At 44.5% G+C, this 18506-nt stretch overlaps 1 protein-coding gene and 1 long non-coding RNA gene across 8 annotated transcripts in view; one reads left to right on the forward strand and one right to left on the reverse strand.

Moving 5' to 3' along the window:
• The window catches only part of LOC140196127 (uncharacterized), a 74361-nt gene extending 59051 nt beyond the window's left edge, over positions 1-15310 (reverse strand). Inside the window, exon 1 of the long non-coding RNA XR_011885622.1 lies at positions 15086-15310. This is a non-coding gene — a long non-coding RNA (uncharacterized lncRNA). The remainder of the gene's footprint in view (positions 1-15085) is intronic.
• LOC140196126 (lipoma-preferred partner homolog) overlaps positions 1-18115 on the forward strand; it is a 477606-nt gene extending 459491 nt beyond the window's left edge. For all 7 annotated transcript variants that reach the window (XM_072254856.1, XM_072254853.1, XM_072254855.1 and 4 more), the window contains 2 exons: positions 5753-5873; positions 8976-18115. In XM_072254856.1, coding sequence (XP_072110957.1) covers positions 5753-5873; positions 8976-9104 — 250 coding nt within the window. In that variant the 3' untranslated portion in view covers positions 9105-18115. The remainder of the gene's footprint in view (positions 1-5752; positions 5874-8975) is intronic.
• Positions 18116-18506: the final 391 nt, after the last annotated feature.

Raw genomic sequence — 18506 nt, forward strand, 5'->3', positions numbered from 1 at the left:
AGGAGCTTGAAGACTCATACGGCCAGATTTGGGAACAGCTTCTTTCCAACTGTGATGAGACTGATGAACGGATCCTGACCCGGATCTAGGCCGTACCCTCCAAATATCCGGACCTGCCTCTCGGTATTTTTGTACTACCTTACTTTCTATTTTTCTATTTTTGGTTTATGATGTATAATTTAAATTTTTAATATTTACCAATTTTTACTATTTTTAATATTTAATATTTGTAATCCAGGGAGCGGGAAGCGCAGAATCAAATTTCACTGTGAGGATTGTACGTTATAGTATCAATTGTTTGGTGACAATAAAGTATAAAGTATGATCAAATCCTGCTTCAGTCTGAGTTCAATTTCTGCTTCAGTCTGTACGACCAATTCCTATTCCAGTCTGTATGATCAATTCATGTTCCTGTCTGTATGATCAATTCATTCTCCACACTGTTACCACCCTGAGTGAACAAGATTTCCCTCATGTTCCACTTTAACATTCATTTTTCACCCTTAACCCATGACCTCTCGTTCTAGTCTTACCCAAGCTGGGTGGAAAAAGCCTGCTTGCATTTACTCTATCTTTACGCCCCAATTTATTTAGAACAGAAGAGGCCCTTCGGGCTGCTTCATCCAGAAACCCACTAATTTAACCCAAACCTGATTTACAATGACAAGCTGATCTGTTCTGGGAGGAAAGCAGAGCACACAGAGCAAAGCCACGCACACACCGGAAGGAAAGTACCAACTTGCTTGGAGAGGACTCTGGAATTGACAGCTGTAACAGGGTTGTGTTCGTGCGCTGTGGGCAAAATGCTGGTGCTGGAAATATGATGGTTATTTGTGGCTGCCCCAGCACATCACTAGCCTGTTTTGGGCATTGTCACCAACAACATATTTCACTCTGTTTTGATGCATTTGTGAGGAATAAAGGTCGTCTCTACCAGACCAGCAACTGGGATCTGAGACATGTGAAATGTTTGTGCACAGTTTCTGGCTCCTATTTCACCAAGTTACAGGACATAGCCCCCACCCTGTCAGTTCCATCCGCCCTCCCCTCCTCACCAATATCCCTCGGGAAGGAAGACAAACCAGAGACCAGATCTTGCACAAGGTCCCGTTGTATCGACTCTCCCCGGGGGTACAGTCCCTGATGTACCAACTCTGCCCGAGGTACATTTGCTGATATACCAACTCTCCCCTGGGATGCAGTCTCTAATGTACCGACTCTCCCTCAGGTAGAGTCCCAGATACACCAACTCTCCCTGGAGTACAATCTCTGATGTTGCCGACTCTCTCTGGATAAATATGTCCCCTATGTTGGTGGATGAATCTGCATTTCTAATGCATTTAATATCATTGGGAAAACATTGAGTTCTTAAGTGATAGACACCAGTATTCCTTAAGACATAGGAGAAGAATTAGGTCATTTGGTCCATTGGGTCTGCTCCGCTATTTCATCATGGCTGATTTATTATCCCTCTCAACCCCATTCTCCTGCCCTCTCCATGTAGCCTTTGATACCCTGACTAATCAAGAACCTGTCAAGATCTGCTTTAAATATACCCAAAGACATGGCCTCCACAGTCATCTGTGGCAATGAATTCCACAGATTCATCACCCTCTGGTAAAGAAACTCCTTGTGATCTCTGTTCTAAATGGATGTCCATCTATTCTAACGCTGTGCCCTCTGATCCTAGGCCCACCCATTATTGGAAACATCCTCCTTACATCCACTCTATCTAGGCCTTTCAATATTTGGTAGATTTCAATGACATACCCCTTCATTCTTTTAAACTCCAGCGAATACAGGCCCAGAGCCATCAAATGCACCTCAGCTGTTAACCATTTCATTTCTGGGATTATTATCATGAACCTCCAATGTCAGCACATCCTTTCTTTGATAATAGGCCCATGCCCTCTGTGAGGTGAACTGAGAACCGGTCCCTGAAGCTCCCACTATGTCCTCAGCCTGTTGTTTATCCTGTGCACTGTGACCATGACTGTTTGCACAGAGTGTGCATCTGTTGGTACCAGTAAGTGTGGAGCTGACGGTACAGCGTAGAATAAGCCCTTTTGGCATTTCGAGCTGCACTGCCCAGTAACCCACATATTTAACCCTTGCCTAATCACAGGACAGTTTACAATTACCAATTAACCTACCAAATGGTAGATCTTTGGACTGTGACAGGAAACCAGAGCACCCAGAAGAAATCCACGTGGTCACAGAGAGCAGACCATAAAACATAGCAGAATTAGGCCATTCAGCCCATCAAGTCTGCCTTGCCATTCCATCATGGCTGATCCCGGATCCCGCTCAACCCCATTCATATGCTTTCTCACCATAACCTTTGATGCCCTGACCAATCAGAAACTATCAACTTCCGCTTTAAATATACACATGGACTTGGTCTCCACCGCAGTCTGTGGCACAGCATTCCACAGATTCACTATTCTCCGGCTTAAAAAAAATCATAGAAACACAGAAAACCTACAGCACAATACAGGCCCTTTGGCCCACAAAGTTGTGGCGAACATGTCCCTACCTCAGAAATTACTAGGGTTACCCACAGCCCTCTATTTTTCTAAGCTCCATGTACCTATCCAATAGTCTTTTATCGTCTCCACCTCCACCACGGTTGCCGGCAGCCCATTCCACGCACTCACCACTCTCTGCATAAAAAAACTTACCCCTGACATCTCCTTTGTACCTACTCCAAACCACCTTAAACCTGTGCCCTCTTGTGGCAACCATTTCAGCCCTGGGAAAAAGCCTCTGACTATGCACACAATCAATGCCTCTCATCATCTTATACACCTCTATCAGGTCACCTCTCATCCTCTGTCACTCCAAGGCGAAAAGGCCAGGTTCACTCAACCTATTCTCATAAGGCATGCTCCCCAATCCAGGCAACATCCTTGTAAATCTCCTCTGCACTCTTTCTATGGTTTCCACATCCTTCCTGTAGTGAGGCGACCAGAACTGAGCACAGTACTCCAGGGTCCTATATAGCTGTAACATCACCTCTCTGCTCATAAATTCAACTCCACGATTGATGAAGGCCAATGCACTGTATGCCTTCTTAACCACAGTTAACCTGCGCAGCAGCTTTGAGTGTCCTATGGACTTGGACACCAAGATCCCTCTGATCCTCCACACTGCCAAGAGTCTTACCATTAATACTATATTCTGCCATCGTATTTGACCTACCAAAATGAACCACCTCACACTTATCTGGGTTGAACTCCATCTGCCACTTCTCAGCCCAGTTTTGCATTCTATCAATGTCCTGCTGTAACCTCTGACAGCCGTCCACACTATCCAGAACACCCCCAACCTTTGTGTCATCAGCAAATTTACTAACCCATCCTCCACTTCCTCATCCAGGTCATTTTTAAAAATCCTCCTCAACTCTGTTCTAAAGGGTCACCCCTCAGTTTTAAAGCTGTTCCCTCTAGTTTGGATAACCCCACTATAGGAAACATCTTCTCCACATCCACCCTATCTAGTTCTTTCAACATTCAGTAGGTTTCAATGAGATTTCTCTGCATTCTCCTAATTTCCAGTGAGTACAGGCCCAAAACTGCCAACTGTTCCTCATATGTTAACCTCTTCATTCCTGGAGTCATCCTCGTGAACCTCCTCTGGACTCTCTCCAATGACAACATGTCCTTTCTGAGATCATCATCATCATCATCATTATCATCATCAGGTGCCGTGCCCAGTTTGAGCTTTGACTGCTATGGCCCACATACTCCTGTTTTGGGTCAAGTGGATCAATTCATTGGTATTCATTTCCAGTTCTCTGGCTGCTGTCTCCATCATTATTTGTCTTTGTCTTCCTCTTGCTTTCTTCCCTTCAATCTTCCCCATAATTACCGTACATTCTAACTTCTCTTTCCTAATCACATGTCCAATGAAATTACGTTGCCTTTTCATGATCTCATACGTTATTTCTCTTTTTGTGTTTGCTCTGTTCATGACATCCTCGTTAGATATTCGTTTCGTCCATGATATTCTTTGCATCCTCCTCAAAAACCACATCTCTGCTGCTTCAATTCGTTTCCTCATGTTACTAGATATTGTCCAACATTCTGATCCATGTAACATAACTGGATAAACATAACATTTCAGTACTCTGAGGTGGGTTGTCATGCCTAGTTTAGTATTGGTCAGTATAACTCTTCATTCTCGTAAAGGTGTCCTTTGCCATCTCTATTCTTCTTTTGATGTCCAAGTCGCACCTGCCATCTTATGTCACCCAGCTTCCTAAGTAGCAAAAGTTCTGTACTTATTTTATGTCTTCCCCATTTATTCTCAGCCTGCAGATAGGATTCTCCTTCTTTTTGGATATCACCATACATTCTGTCTTTTTGCAATTGATAGATGGACCCATTTTTGCACTTTCTTCAACAACTATATCAATTAAGTTTTGTAGTTCTTCCTCCGTACTGGCAATTAACACAGTGTCATCTGTATATCTGAAATTATTGATGTTTTCACCGCCAACTTTGATTTCCAAGGTGTCTCTTATTTTTTGTAATATTGTTTCACTGTACACATTAAACAAATCAGGGGAGAAAACACACCCTTGTCTAACGCCTCTCTTGATTTTCGTAAACTGACTCACTTCTCCATCTATTCTTACAGCGGCAGTTTGTTCCCAGTACAGATTTCTGATTAGGCGGAGGTCTTTCGAATCTAGATCTAGAGTTTCCTGTAATATCTCAAATAACTTATTGTGCTTCACTTTATCAAAGGCTTTTGTGTAGTCAATAAAACAAACAAACAAATCTTTTTGAACTTGAATAGCTCATTCTGATAGTATCTTTAACATCAATATTGTGTTTCTTGTTCCTTTGTCTTTCACAAACCACATTGTTCTTTACCTATTTCAGCTTGTATCTTACTTTTAGCTCTCGTCATCAAAATTGTTAGAAATATCCTGGTGATATGACTCATTAAACTTATGGTCCTATGTAATTCACATTCTATTGCTCCAGGTTTCTTTGGAACAGTGATAAATACTGATTTTTTCATCTCTTCTGGTATTATTCCAGTCTCATAAATGTCATTGATTAAATCAGTAACTTTTTCAATTCCATAATCTTCAAGGGCAATAATTTGTTCTATTACTAATTCATCAGGACCTGCTGCCTTTCCTTTCTTCATCTTATTTATTGCATTATGAACTTCAGATTTTAAAATACTTGGACCTTCAATGTTTTTCTTAATTTCTGGTTTTTCACTTCGATCGTCTTCAAACAATTCCTGAATATACTCAGTCCATCTGTTCATAATCTCATCTTTTTCCATGATTTGGGGCCCAAAACTGATGACAATACTCTAAATGCAGCCTGACTAGTGTCTTATAAAGGCTCAGCATTATCTCCTTGCTTTTATATTCTATCCCCCTTGAAATAAATGCCAACATTGCATTTGACTTCTTCACCACAGTCTCAACTGTAAAATAACCTTCTGGGAGTCTTGGACGAGGATTCCTAAGTCTCTCTGCACCTCTGATGTTTGAACCTTCTCCCCATTTAGGAAATCGTCCACGCTATTGTTCCTTTTACCAAACAAACTCCAAACAAACCTTTAACAAACAGACTCCATAAAAGGGACGCCGGAGTTGAACTCAGAACTCTGACGGTCCAAGCTGTAACTGCGTTGCGCTGACCGCCATGCTACCGTGGTGCCTAAGGTAGCAACCCGCTGAGCTCCACTCTGTGCTTTAACCCGCTGTCTGTCACCCCTGCAGGAAGTTCGCTCCACGCTGCTCTGTGTGTGCTGAACCCATCATGCCCGCTGAGGGTCAGGAGGAAACAGTGCGCATCGTGGCTCTCGACCGTGATTTCCATGTCCAGTGTTATCGCTGTGAGGTACGTTGACCAAAAGGCCATCAGGCATAAGAGCACTACTATGAACTTCAAGTTTAAGTTTAATTGTCATTCAATCATGCGCACGAATACAGCCAAACAAAACCGTGTTCCTCCGAGGCCAAGAGCGAAGCACAGCACCAACATCACACAGCACACAGCACATCTAGTCACAATAGCAGAGAAACATACAGTCACAAAAAAATATCGCCCAAGTCCCTGAGTGGCATGGCTTGTAGACTGATCCTTTCTTAAATAAGGTGCCCAAAACTGCTCACAATACTGCAAGTGAGGACTCACCCATGCCTTATACAGCCTCAGCATTACATTCTCTCAAAATGAAAGCTTACATTCTATTTGCCTTCTTCACCACCAACTCAACCTGCAAATTAACCTTCAGGAGATCCTACACAAGGACTCCCAAATCCCTGTGCACCTAGGACTTTCTCATTTTCTCCCTGTTTAGAAAATGGTGTATGCTTTTATTTCTTCTACCAAAGTGCATGACCATACACTTCCTGACACTATATTTCATCTGTCACTTCTTTGCCCATTCCCCTAATCTGTCTAAGTCCTTCTGTAGCCTCTCTACTTCCTCAAAACGACCTGCCCCTCCAGCTATCTTCACATCATCCACAAACTGGGCCACAAAGCTTTCAGTTTCATCATCCAAATCACTGACTTACGATGTAAAGAGAAACAGCCCCAACACCGACCCCAACAGGAAATGATAAAGTCGTGGTGCCTGGGGGTGTGGAGGGGTGGGCTAGCGGGTGGAGGTGTGGATCAGCCTTACTGCTTGGGGAAAGGAACTGTTTTTTCTCATGTTCGAGAGAGTCAGGAGTCGTAAGTGTGTGAGGTTGCCATTACTAGGGAGAAGGTTCTTGGGAAACTTACAGGTCTGAAGGTAGATAAGTCACCTGAACCAGTTGGTGTACACCCCACGGTTATGAAAGAGGTGACTGAAGAGATTGTGGAGGCATTAGTACTGATCTTTCAGGAGTCACTAGACTCTGGCATGGTTCTGGAAGACTGGAAAATTGCAAATATCACTCTAGTCTTCAAGGGAGAGAGGCAGAAGAAAGGAAACTATAGGCCAGTCAGTCTGATATCAGCGGTTAGAAACATAGAACATAGCAAACTACAGCACAATGCAGGCCCTTCGGCCCACAAGGATGTGCCGAACATGTACTTACTTTAGAAATTACCTTGGGTTACCCACAGTCCTCTATTTTTCTAAGATACATGTACCTATCCAGGAGTCTCGTAAAAGACCCTATCGTATCTGCCTCCACCACCATCGCCAGCAGCCCATTCTATGTACTCACCACTCTCTATGTAAAAACTTACCCCTGACATCTCCTCTGTACCTGCTTCCAAGTACCCTAAAACTGTGCCTCTCATGTTAGCCATTTCAGTCCTGGGAAAAAGCCTCTGACTATCCACACAATCAATGCTTCTCATCATCTTATACACCTCTATCAGGTCACCTCTCATCCTCCGCCGCTCCAAGGAGAAAAGGCCGAGTTCACTCAACCTATTCTCATAAGGTGGACCAGATGGTAGACACCCCATGATTGTGAAAGAGGTGGCTGAAGAGATTGTGGAGGCATTAGTAATGATCTTTCAGGATAAAATAGGCTGTAGTCAACATGGTTTTCTCAAGGAAAAGTCTTGCCTGACAAATCAGTTGGAATTCTTTGAAGAAATAACAAGCAGGTTAGGCAAAGGAGAATTTGTTAATGTTGTGTACCTGGATTTTCAGAAGGCCTTTGACTTTTGATTTTAAGAAGGCTGCTTAACAACTATGAGCCCATGAGCACAGGAAAGATTCTAGCATGGATAAAGCAGTTGTTGAATGTCAGAAGCAAAGAGTGTGAATAAAGGGAGCCTTTTCTGACTGGCTGCTGGTGACTGGTGCTGTTCCACAGGGCTCTATTATTACCCCTCAACCATCAAATCTTGAACCAGAGGGGAGAACATCACTCAACGTTACACCCCAACACTGAACTGTTGCCACAACCTATGGACTCACTTTCAAAGACTCTTCACCTCATCTTCTTGATATTTATCATGTATTTATTTATTACTAATGGCTGTTTGTACTTACTGTTACAGCCTGCAAGAAAATGTATATAATGACATAATTATAGAACTCTACAGCAGAGAAACAGGCACTTCAGCCCATCTAGTTCATGTTGAACTATTAATCTGCCTACTCCCATCGACCTGCACCTGGACTATACCCCTGCTATCCATGTACATTTGTCTTAAATGTTGAAATCGAACCCACATCCACCACTTGTGCTGACTTCTTGTTCCACACTCTCAACTCCCTCCGAGTGAAGAAGTTCCCTCTCATGTTCCACTTAAACATTTCACTTTTCACCCTTAACCCATGACCTCTGGTTTTATTCCCACCCAACCTCAGTGGGAAAATCCTGCTTGTGTTTATCCTATCTATACCCCTCATAATTATGTACACCTCCATCAAATCTCCTCTCAATCTTCTACGTTCTGAAGAATAAGATCCTAACCCATTCAGTCTTTCCTAATAACTCAGGTCCTCCATACCCGACAACATCCTTGTAAATTTTCTCTGTACTCTTTCAACCTTGTTTGATCTTTTCTGTCGGTAGGTGAGCAAACCTGCATACAATTGTCCAAATTAGACCTGACTAATGCCTTATACAACTTCATCAAAACATCCCATCTCCTGTACTCAATACATTGCTTTATGAAGGCCAATATGCCAAAAGGTCTCTTTATGGCCCTATCTACCTGTGATGCCACTTTTAAAGAATTATGGCTCTGTATTCCCAGATCCCTCGATCTACAGCACTCCTCAGTGCCCTACTGTTCATTCACTGTGTAAGATCTACTCTGGTTGGTCCTCCCAAATATGCACTTTGATAATAAATTTACTTTGAACTTTGAAATTTGTACTTTTAGTGCCGGTAAATACAGCTAGCTCAGGTTGGCATGGACGAGTTAGGCAGATGGACTTGTTTCGGTTACATATATCGCTGTGACATCTTGGAGGACTTTCGCCCATCTTTTACTGACGCCTGTCTCTTTCTGATGCCCTGGTATTTGTTTCCTCAGGACTGTGGCACCCTGCTCTCCGACGGTGACACACAAGGATGTTACCCCCTGGATGGACACATCTACTGCAAATCCTGCAACGCCAGGCGCATCCAGCTTCTGTCTGCCAAGGCCACCACTGACCTGTGAGCCCACTGACCAGCAGGACCCCTGCATCCTGCTGGGGCCGACAATCCTACCAAAGATATTCCAGCAGCGCATTCTTTACGCTTTCACCTTCTGATGATCTTCGCTTGCGCTGTCTGCCAGTTCGAGGTCTCTCACTGGCCAGAGCTGTCATTGTATGGGACAGGCACAGTTAAACAGCTAAACAGGTGGGGAGCACCAGTCAGGCAGGTGAACAACCCTGCCATGTCTCGTTGTGGGGCCTTCATCCACGTGCACCAGCCCTCTCTGTAGATTGCCATGACATTCAGTCTCTCACGTTCTGTCTGTCTCTCTAAACTATCTTTGTCTCTCTCTCTCCCTCTCCCTGCCACTCCCCCCACCCCTCCTCCCCCCTCTTCGTCCTCCCTCCACCCGCTCTTCCGTGCTCGCTAGGTTGAGCTGTTGACTGAACAGCAGAGTCGGATAAAAATGGGACCAGGCGTTCTCGCTTTGTGTTTGTACAGGAAGGAATAATATTTACCTCTGGCTCTCTATAAATGACTAAAGTAACCTTTTTTTAGCTCTGGGAATCTGCTTTGCAATAAGACTAAATAGCCGGACATTGTAAATAAGCAAATGCAGAGGCACCACTGAGAGCCCAGACTTGTTAAGAACATTCTGGAAGGAGAATTTCTGCAGATTGTCATGAGGAAAGTTGGGAGTACCAGCTGCAGAGACGATGCAGGGAACTTGGTTGAGGTCAAGATCTCATTGTCCGGAAATGTTGAAGTTAATGTATGGGGATGTTTAACAGCTCTGGGCCTGTACTCGTTGGAGTTTCAAAGAATTGTGGGGCGGGGGGAGATCTCATTGAAACCTATTGAATTTTGAAAGGCCTAGAAAGACCTTAAAACATAGGAGCAGAATTAGACCAATCGATCCCTCGAGTCTGCTCTGCCATTTCATCATAGCTGATTTAGAAGATAGAAGAGTACAGCACAGGGGCCGGCATTCGGCCCAGGGTGTTGTGCTGAGCCGGCTAAACAGCAGATCAAAGCCACCCAAACACTACACCATGTCCATATCCCTCCATCCTTCTTATATCCATCTGCTTATCCGAACATCTCCTCTCATTGGACTAATACTAACTTACGAAACCTTCCTGGATGTACTTAACAAATTCTGCCCCATCTAAGTGCCTTACACTGAGAAGGTCCCAGTTTATATTGGGGAAGTTGAAATCCCCCTTGACAACAACTCTATTTATTATCCCTCTCAACCCCATTCTCCTGCCTTCTCCCCATAACCTTTGACTCCCCGATTAATCAAGAACCTGGTAACCCCCACTTTAAATGTACCCAATGACTTAGCCTCCACAGCCCCCTGTGGCAATGAATTCCACACATCCACCAGCCTCTGGCTAAAGAAATTCCTCCTCACCTCTGTTCTAAATGGACCCCCCTCTATTTTGAAGCTGTGCCGTCTGGTCCTAGTTCCCCCATTATAGGAAACATCCTCTCAATGTCCTCTAAGGCTTTCAAAGTTTGATAGCTTTTAATGAAATCCCCCTTTCATCTAAACTCCAGCGAGTATAGGCCCAGAGTTATCAAATGCTCTTCTCACGTTAACCCTAGATCTTTCTCGTGAATGCAGATTTGGGGCACAGGAACAATTTCGGTATTGTTCCATGGTACTGCGAGCTCAAGGTGTGAATGACCCCCCTCCCCTTTCCCTCCTGGGTGGGGTCATTGAAATTCTGTGCTCTCCTCTTCTTCCCACACGTGATGTGATAGTTTGGGCTGACAGAATTCAACCAAGATCAGATCTAAACTGCCATCTCTGCACTGCAACACACACAAAATGCTGGAGGAGCTCAGCAGGTCAGGCAGAATCTGTGGAAATGAATAAACAGTCAACGATTATTGCCACAGGTGTTGCCTGGCCTGCTGAATTCCTCCAGAATTTTGTGTGTGTTGCTCTGGATTTCCAGCATCTGCAGAATCTCTTGTCTTTATAACTGCGTGCTGCTGCACTTGGCACTGTGAATGGGGACCTCTAGAACATAGAACAATCTGGCATTGTCCAGGGCCTTTGGCCCATGATGTTATGCTGAACTTTTAGCCTGCCCCGGGATAACCCAAACCTTTCCTTCCCATGTAACCTTCCATTTTCTTATCATCCATGAGCCTATCTGAGAGTCTCTTAAATATCCCAAATGTACCTGCCTCTCCACCACCCCTGGCATCGCGTTCCACTCACCGGCCACTCTCTGTGTAAGAACCTTACCTCTGACATCCCCCCTGAACTTTCCTGCAATCATCTTAAAATCAGACCCCCTTGTATTAGCCATGTTCACCCTGGGTAAAAGTCTACGGCTGCCCACTCAATCCATGCCTCTTATCATTCGGTACACCTCTTATCAAGTCACCTGTTATCCTCTTTCCCTCCAGAGAGAAAAACCCTTGCTCACATTTACAATGGCATTGAGTAAAACTGGCCCTCAGTGAGGAGAAGGATTCTGACTGCTTCATACATTTCCTGAAGAGTGGAAGGAGCTTCCTTACAAGAGTGCCGTCCTCAATTTGTCTGGTTGAGGCCTGCACACGTTGCTATGGAGTTCCTCCTGGTCGGAGTTAGCCTGAGGCCTACCACTCTACACAGCCTCATGTGTCGGCCAGTGCCCATGTTAGTGTGTCAGATCTGTGCAACAACACCCCTCCGTAAGTAACGTTCAAGTACTCACCATCCGGAACCTCAGCTCCTGCTCCATGATGTCACATCAGGTTTAATATCACTGATGTGTGCCGTGAAATTTGCAGCAGTATAATCAAAACTAAAAGTATAATAGGAAATATATTGAAATCAAATAAGTGAAAAATGAGAGCAAAAAAAGAAAAAAATAATGAGGTAGAGTTCGTTGTCCATTCAGAAATCTGATGTCAGAGGGGAAGAGGCTGTTCTTGAATCATTGTGTGTCTTCAGGCTCCTGTACCACCTCTATCCTGATAGCAATGAGAAGAGGACATGTCCTGGGTGATGGGGCTCCTTAATGATGGATGCCGCCTTTTTGAGGCATTTCTTTTGAAGATGTCCTGGATGCTGGGGAGGCCAGTGCCCATGATGGAGATGACTGAGTTTACAGCTTTATCCAATCCTCTCTACAGTACACCTGTAGAAATTTGCGAGAGTCCTTATGACACCCAAGTCTCCCAAACTCCTAATGAAATATAGATGTTGTTGTGCCTTCTTTGTAATTGCAGCAATATGTTGGGCTGAGGACAGATTTTCAGAGATGTTGACACTTGCAAGTGCTCACCCTTTGCACTCTGATGCCTCGATGAGGACTGGTGCATGTTCTCTCAACTTGCCCTTCCTGAAGTCCACAGTCAGTGTTGTGGCAATGTCAGAGGATGGCCGAGCTTCTCCAGGAGTAACGTATGCAGTCCTGCCCCAGCACACAACGCTCCTGATACATACACAGTGGGGAGGAGGAGGTTACAAAGTTCAGCAGGGAGTGCAGATTGGACAGTTATTTGACAGATCACCCACAGAGAGCCCCTCAGGGACCTGAACTTTACGCAAAAACAAATTCTTCTTCATCTTTCATGATTGGATTATGCAAACTGAATTAGTATTGTATTTGGAACTGGGATAATGCCAGCGTCACAAAGTAATAATGCTTATTGATTGTGTGTGTCTTACATCAGAGCCTACATCAACGTGACCTCAGTCCATTCAAACCAAGTAAAAATACTTCCCAATTCAATTTAAATCTGATAATAGCACTAGCTAACTCTGGCACACTTTACAACTCTCTGTGGGTGACTGTCCAATTCATGGTTCTTCATCAGACATTTGCAAATCTTTAAAAGGACTACAAGTCTAGCCACCACATTCCCAAATCCAGGACATTCCCAAGCCATGCAGTATATATAGTATAAAATCATAAAACATAGGAGCAGAATTAGACCACTTGGCCCATCGAGTCTGTTCTGTCATTCCATCGTTGCTGATTTATTATCCCTCTCAATCCCATACTCCCGCCTTCACCCCGGAACCTTTGTCACCCTGACTAATCAAGAACCCATGAAACTGCTCTTTAAATATACCCAATGACTTGGCCTCCACAGCTGTCTGTGGCAAAGAATTCCACAGATTCACCACCCCCTGGCTAAAGAAATTCCTCCTTATTCTTTATTCTGAGGCTGTGCCTTCTGGTCCGAGACTCCCCCACTATAGGAAACGTCCTCTCCACGTCCACTCTATCTGTGTCCTCTGGTCCGAGACTCCCCCACTATAGGAAACATCCTCTCCACACCCACTCTACCTGTGTCCTCTGGTCCTAGGCTCCCCCACCATAGGAAACATCCTCTCCACATCCACTCTATCTGTGTCCTCTGGTCTAGACTCCCCCACTATAGGAAACATCCTCTCCATCTCCACACGGCCTATCAATATTTGATAGGTTTCAGTGAGACACCGCCCTCCCTTTCATTCTCATGAACCGTCTCTGGACCGTCTCCAACACCATCGTATCTTTGCTTAGATCATCAGCAGCAGCATTACTGTATGCGCCATGTCATATGACACAGGCGATTGTGGTTTCATGACCGTGATTGTTCTTGGAAAATGTTTCTTCACATGTGGTTTGACACTGCCTTCTACTGGCCAGTGTCTTTACAAGATGGATGACTCCAGTTATTATCAATACACTTCAGAGATCATCTGCCTGGTATCAGTGGTCACACACCAGGGCTGGAGATATGCACCACCTCTTCATATAGATCCACTGGGGGGCGGGGGGGGCTAAACTGGTGCTACACCTTGCCCAAGGGTGACCTGTAGGCTAACGGAGGGATGGAGTGGCTTACATCTCCATCCTGCCACCCTTTTCTTAGGTAATGTGCCCAAAACTGCTCACGATACCCCAAAATCTGCAGATGTTGGAAATCCAAGACATCACATACACACAAAATGCTGGAGGATCTCAGCAGGTCAGGCAGCATCCATGCAAAGGAATAAACAGTCAATGTTTCAGGCCCAGACCATTTGTCACAATACTCCAAGTGTCGTTTGACCAATGGCTTATAAAGGCTCAGCATTATATCCCTGCTTTTGTGCTCTATCCCTCCGGGAAAGAATGCAAACATTGCATTTGCTTTCCTTACCACCGACCCAACCTGCCAGTTAACCTTCAGGGAATCCTACACTAGGACTCCCAAGTCCCTTTGCACCTCATATTTTTGAATTTTCAATCTACTTTGATGCCAGTTTTGTAAACCATCCCTGTTCCTCATATTTTGGGATGCCAACACTTACCGGGACATTTTCTGATTATTCCAAATATTCTATTTTCCTGATTCTTCAACATACTCCACAGGCTGGAGGCACCATTGTTAGTATTGTGCTTTAGAGGCTCTGACATAACACTCTGAAAGTATCTCCCTGAGTGTCAGACCAGAAAGGAGCAGAATCCCGGTTCCCTTCAGACTCACAAAAACCTTACGACGCAGAAACAGGGGCTTCGACTCACCTGTCCGTAATGACCATGAAGAAACAGAGGCTTTGACTCACCTGACTGTAATGACCATGCAGAAACAGGGCCCCTGGCTGTTACTCATGTGACTGTACAACTCAGACGTGGTGCCCCAGCCTGTGAAAACAAGCCTACCAAACGCTTTCTTATCACCCTATGTACCCGTGTGTCAATTTTCAGACTACTATGGACATACATCCATCGATTATTGGACATTAAAGCACAGTCCAGCCACTTGGGCCCATGATGTTGTGCTGACCTTTTAACCTACTCCAAGATCAATCTCACCTTCCCCTCCTACATAATACAACATTTTTCTATCATGCATGTTCCAATCTATGAGTCTCTTAAATGTTTCTAATGTATCTGCCTCCACCACCAATCCTGGAAGTGCATTCCATATGCTCACCACTTTTCATAAAACAAATTTACCTCTGACACCCCCCTATAATATCCTCCATTCGCCTTAAAATTAAACCCCCTTTACCATCTGGAGGAGAAGTCTCCGGCTGTCCCGCAGAAAGCGTGGGTTTTTCTGGATGCTGCCGTTTCCAGTCACAGTCCAATGACATACGGTTAGTCAGTTAATTGATCATCGTAAATTTCCCGTGATTAGTTAGGGTTAAATCGGGGAATTGCTGGGGGCACGGCTTGAAGAGATGAAAAGGCCTGTTCCACGCTGTATTCCAAAAAATAACTAACAGCGGGGTACGTGCTGTAAAGGGTAAGGAACTGCTCAGACACCAGCAGAACAGACATTGGCTGCAGATTTGTAAGTTGTGATTTATTGCTGGGTCCTAGCTCCCACTGGTGGACCATCTTTCATCCTCTGCCTTATGAATCTCTCCTACTTTCTTTTCTACTATATTCAGACCTCTGTAATTACTCTGGGAGTTGGTGCATGTGAAAGAGGCTGAGTTATTGGTATCTATGTAATAAAATGACAGTTGTTTGCTGCGACAATCATTATATAAACGGGTGTGTCTGCGGGAGGCTGTTCCCTTGGCTGTGTTTCCACTCACCTTGTCTGAACTCAGCATGCTGTGGTCGCCATGGCTTCATTCTGCCACCTGCTGGACTGCAGCATCACTGTGCTCTGGAACTCACTAGCCAGTGACTACAGACTGTGCAAAATCACTGCACACACTGTGAGTTCAGTGCCCGCTGACAGTACACAGTGAAATCAGTGCCCACTGACTGTACACACAGAGTTCAGTGCCCACTGATCATACACACAGTGAGTTCAGTGCCCACTGACCGTACACACAGTGAGTTCAGTGCCCACTGACTGTACACACAGTGAGTTCAGTGCCCACTGATCATACACACAGTGAGTTCAGTGCCCACTGACCGTACACACAGTGAGTTCAGTGCCCACTGACTGTACACACAGTGAGTTCAGTGCCCACTGGCCATACACAGTGAGTTCAGTGCCCACTGACTGTACACACAGTGAATTCAGTGCCCACTGACTGTACACACAGTGAGTTCAGTGCCCACTGACTGTACACAGTGAGTTCAGTGCCCACTGACCGTACACACAATGTTCAGTGCCCACTGACTATACACACAGTGAATTCAGTGCCCACTGACTGTACACACAGTGAGTTCAGTGCCCAATGACTGTACACACAGTGAATTCAGTGCCCACTGACGGTACACGCTGTGAATTCAGTTCCTACTGACTGTACACACAGTGAATTCAGTGCCCAGTGATGGCACGCATAGTGAAATCACTTCCCAGTGACTCCACACACTATGAAATCACTGTCCAGTAACTGCACAGTGTCAAATCAGCACTCGTTTACTGCACACAATTAAATCACTGCCCAATGACTGCACACTGTCAAATCAGTGCCCAGTGACTACACAATTAATGAAATCACTGCCCAGTGACTGCACACACTGTGAAATCACTCCCCAATGACTGCACACTGTCAACTCAGTGCCCAGTGACTACACAATTAATGAAATCACTGTCCAGTGACTGCACATCATGAAATCAGTGCCAGTGATTGCACAATAAGCAGATTCAGTGCCTTGTCAGTGAACAGTTACAGTACACAGTTACTACAGTCAGTGAATTCAGTGCCTAGGTGATAAATCAATCGGTTTACAAGTTTTGTTTCAGGAATGTGACAGACACTGAGTTCTGTTACCGGGCCCTCAGTAACGCCAGACCTGACCATAGTGACTTTAGCCTGAACCTGTTGTGTCGACTTCAGTTACAGCGACTAAACAAACATTATTGCTTTAACTAAATATTAATGCCTAAAACACTTTATAAGCACAATTATTACATTTATGTATCTCTAATCAGCTGTGATTATGTGAAACTGATCAGTAAGGGAGGGAGGGATGGTATAGAGGTGAAGCAGTCTTTGCACAGTTCCAGCTTCAGACCGTGGCTGTCTGCAGTTGTCCGCTTGTAACATCATTAATTCCACATTAAATATTTCTGAACAACTAGCACCTTGCACCAAATCGCACAGTTAGCTGGAGCTAAATTTGTTTTATTATATGCTTCAAGTTTTATTCACCTTGAAGCAGAAGGTAGCCAGGACAGTGACCTGCATCAACGCACAGACTGACGTGGGGAACTTGGGAGTCAAGCTGCGTCTGTGGAGAGAAAGACACTGACTGTTTCAGATACCATATTGTGACCCAAAGCTTCAACAGTGTCTTTCATCCCCACAAACAAACCAAGTCAGAATCCGAACCAGGTTTCATATCATTTGTTGTTTTGTGACAGCAGTACATTGTAATGTATAATAATAAAACTCTAAATTACAATAAGAAAAAAATTAATTAAATTAAATAAGTAGTGAGGTGGTGTTGATGGGTTCACTGTCATTCACAAATCTGATGGTGAAGGGAAGAAGCTGTTCCTGAAACACTGAGTGTGAGTCCTCAGACTCCTGTACCTCCTCCCTGATGGTAGCAATGAGAAGAGGGCATGCCCTGGGTGATGGGCTCCTTGACAATGGATGCCTCCTTTTTGAGGCATTTCTTTTGAAGATGTTCTCGTTACTTGACCCAGTGAGTTCTTCCTGCAGAGTGTGCGTTGCTAAGTTTGAGTTTCCCATGGTTCAGGGTTTTAATCCGAGGTACGAGTGAAGCTCTGAGAGCTGGTCTTCAGTTCAATGCTACACAACAGCTTGTGAGTAAGATTTCAGATTGTTCAGTGTTGTTTCCTGACAATGACTCTGAGCTCAAGCCAGGGTCAGGAGAGGGGCCAGACATCACAGAGAAGCAACAGAGTGCAGTTAAAGTCTGATTCAGATGAGTTGGTTGATATTTTTACAGAAAATGAAACACTTTATATAAAGCACTTAAAGTAATGTCTTTTGCTTTGCCATTCACTAGTGACTGTATTAATTCATCGTAAAACAACATGCTTATTTGCAACGCTTTTCTATTTTTGATTCTGAGGGGCTAAGAATTCCAGTCCATTTCCTGGCCCCTGATGTTCTGCTGAGATTTCTATTCACAATAAAAGTTTACCTACAATCACAAACATTTCTGAGGAGTGCATTATTCCAAAAGTTACACAAAAGTGCACCGGGTATTGGTTTCTTTGGTCGACACCTCGTCCAGGACGCTAGCATTAGAGAGCGTGCAAAGGAGGTTCACGAGAGTGATTCCAGGAATAAAAGGGTTATTGTATAAGGCACGTTTGATGGTTCTGGGCATCTCACTGAAACCTATTGAATATTGAAAGAACAACACACACCAAATACTGGAGGAGCTGAGCGTGTCAGTCAGCATCAATGGAAATGAATAAACAGTCGAGATTTCAGGCTGAGACCCTTCATCAGGGCTGGAAAGCGAGGGGAAAGATGCAGACGGGGGCAGGTGGAGAGGAACGAGGACAGGCTAGAAGATGACAGGTGAAACCATGTGGGTGG

The sequence above is a fragment of the Mobula birostris genome, chromosome 4 (genome assembly GCF_030028105.1).
Source record: "Mobula birostris isolate sMobBir1 chromosome 4, sMobBir1.hap1, whole genome shotgun sequence".
Taxonomy (NCBI): Eukaryota; Metazoa; Chordata; class Chondrichthyes; order Myliobatiformes; family Myliobatidae; genus Mobula; species Mobula birostris.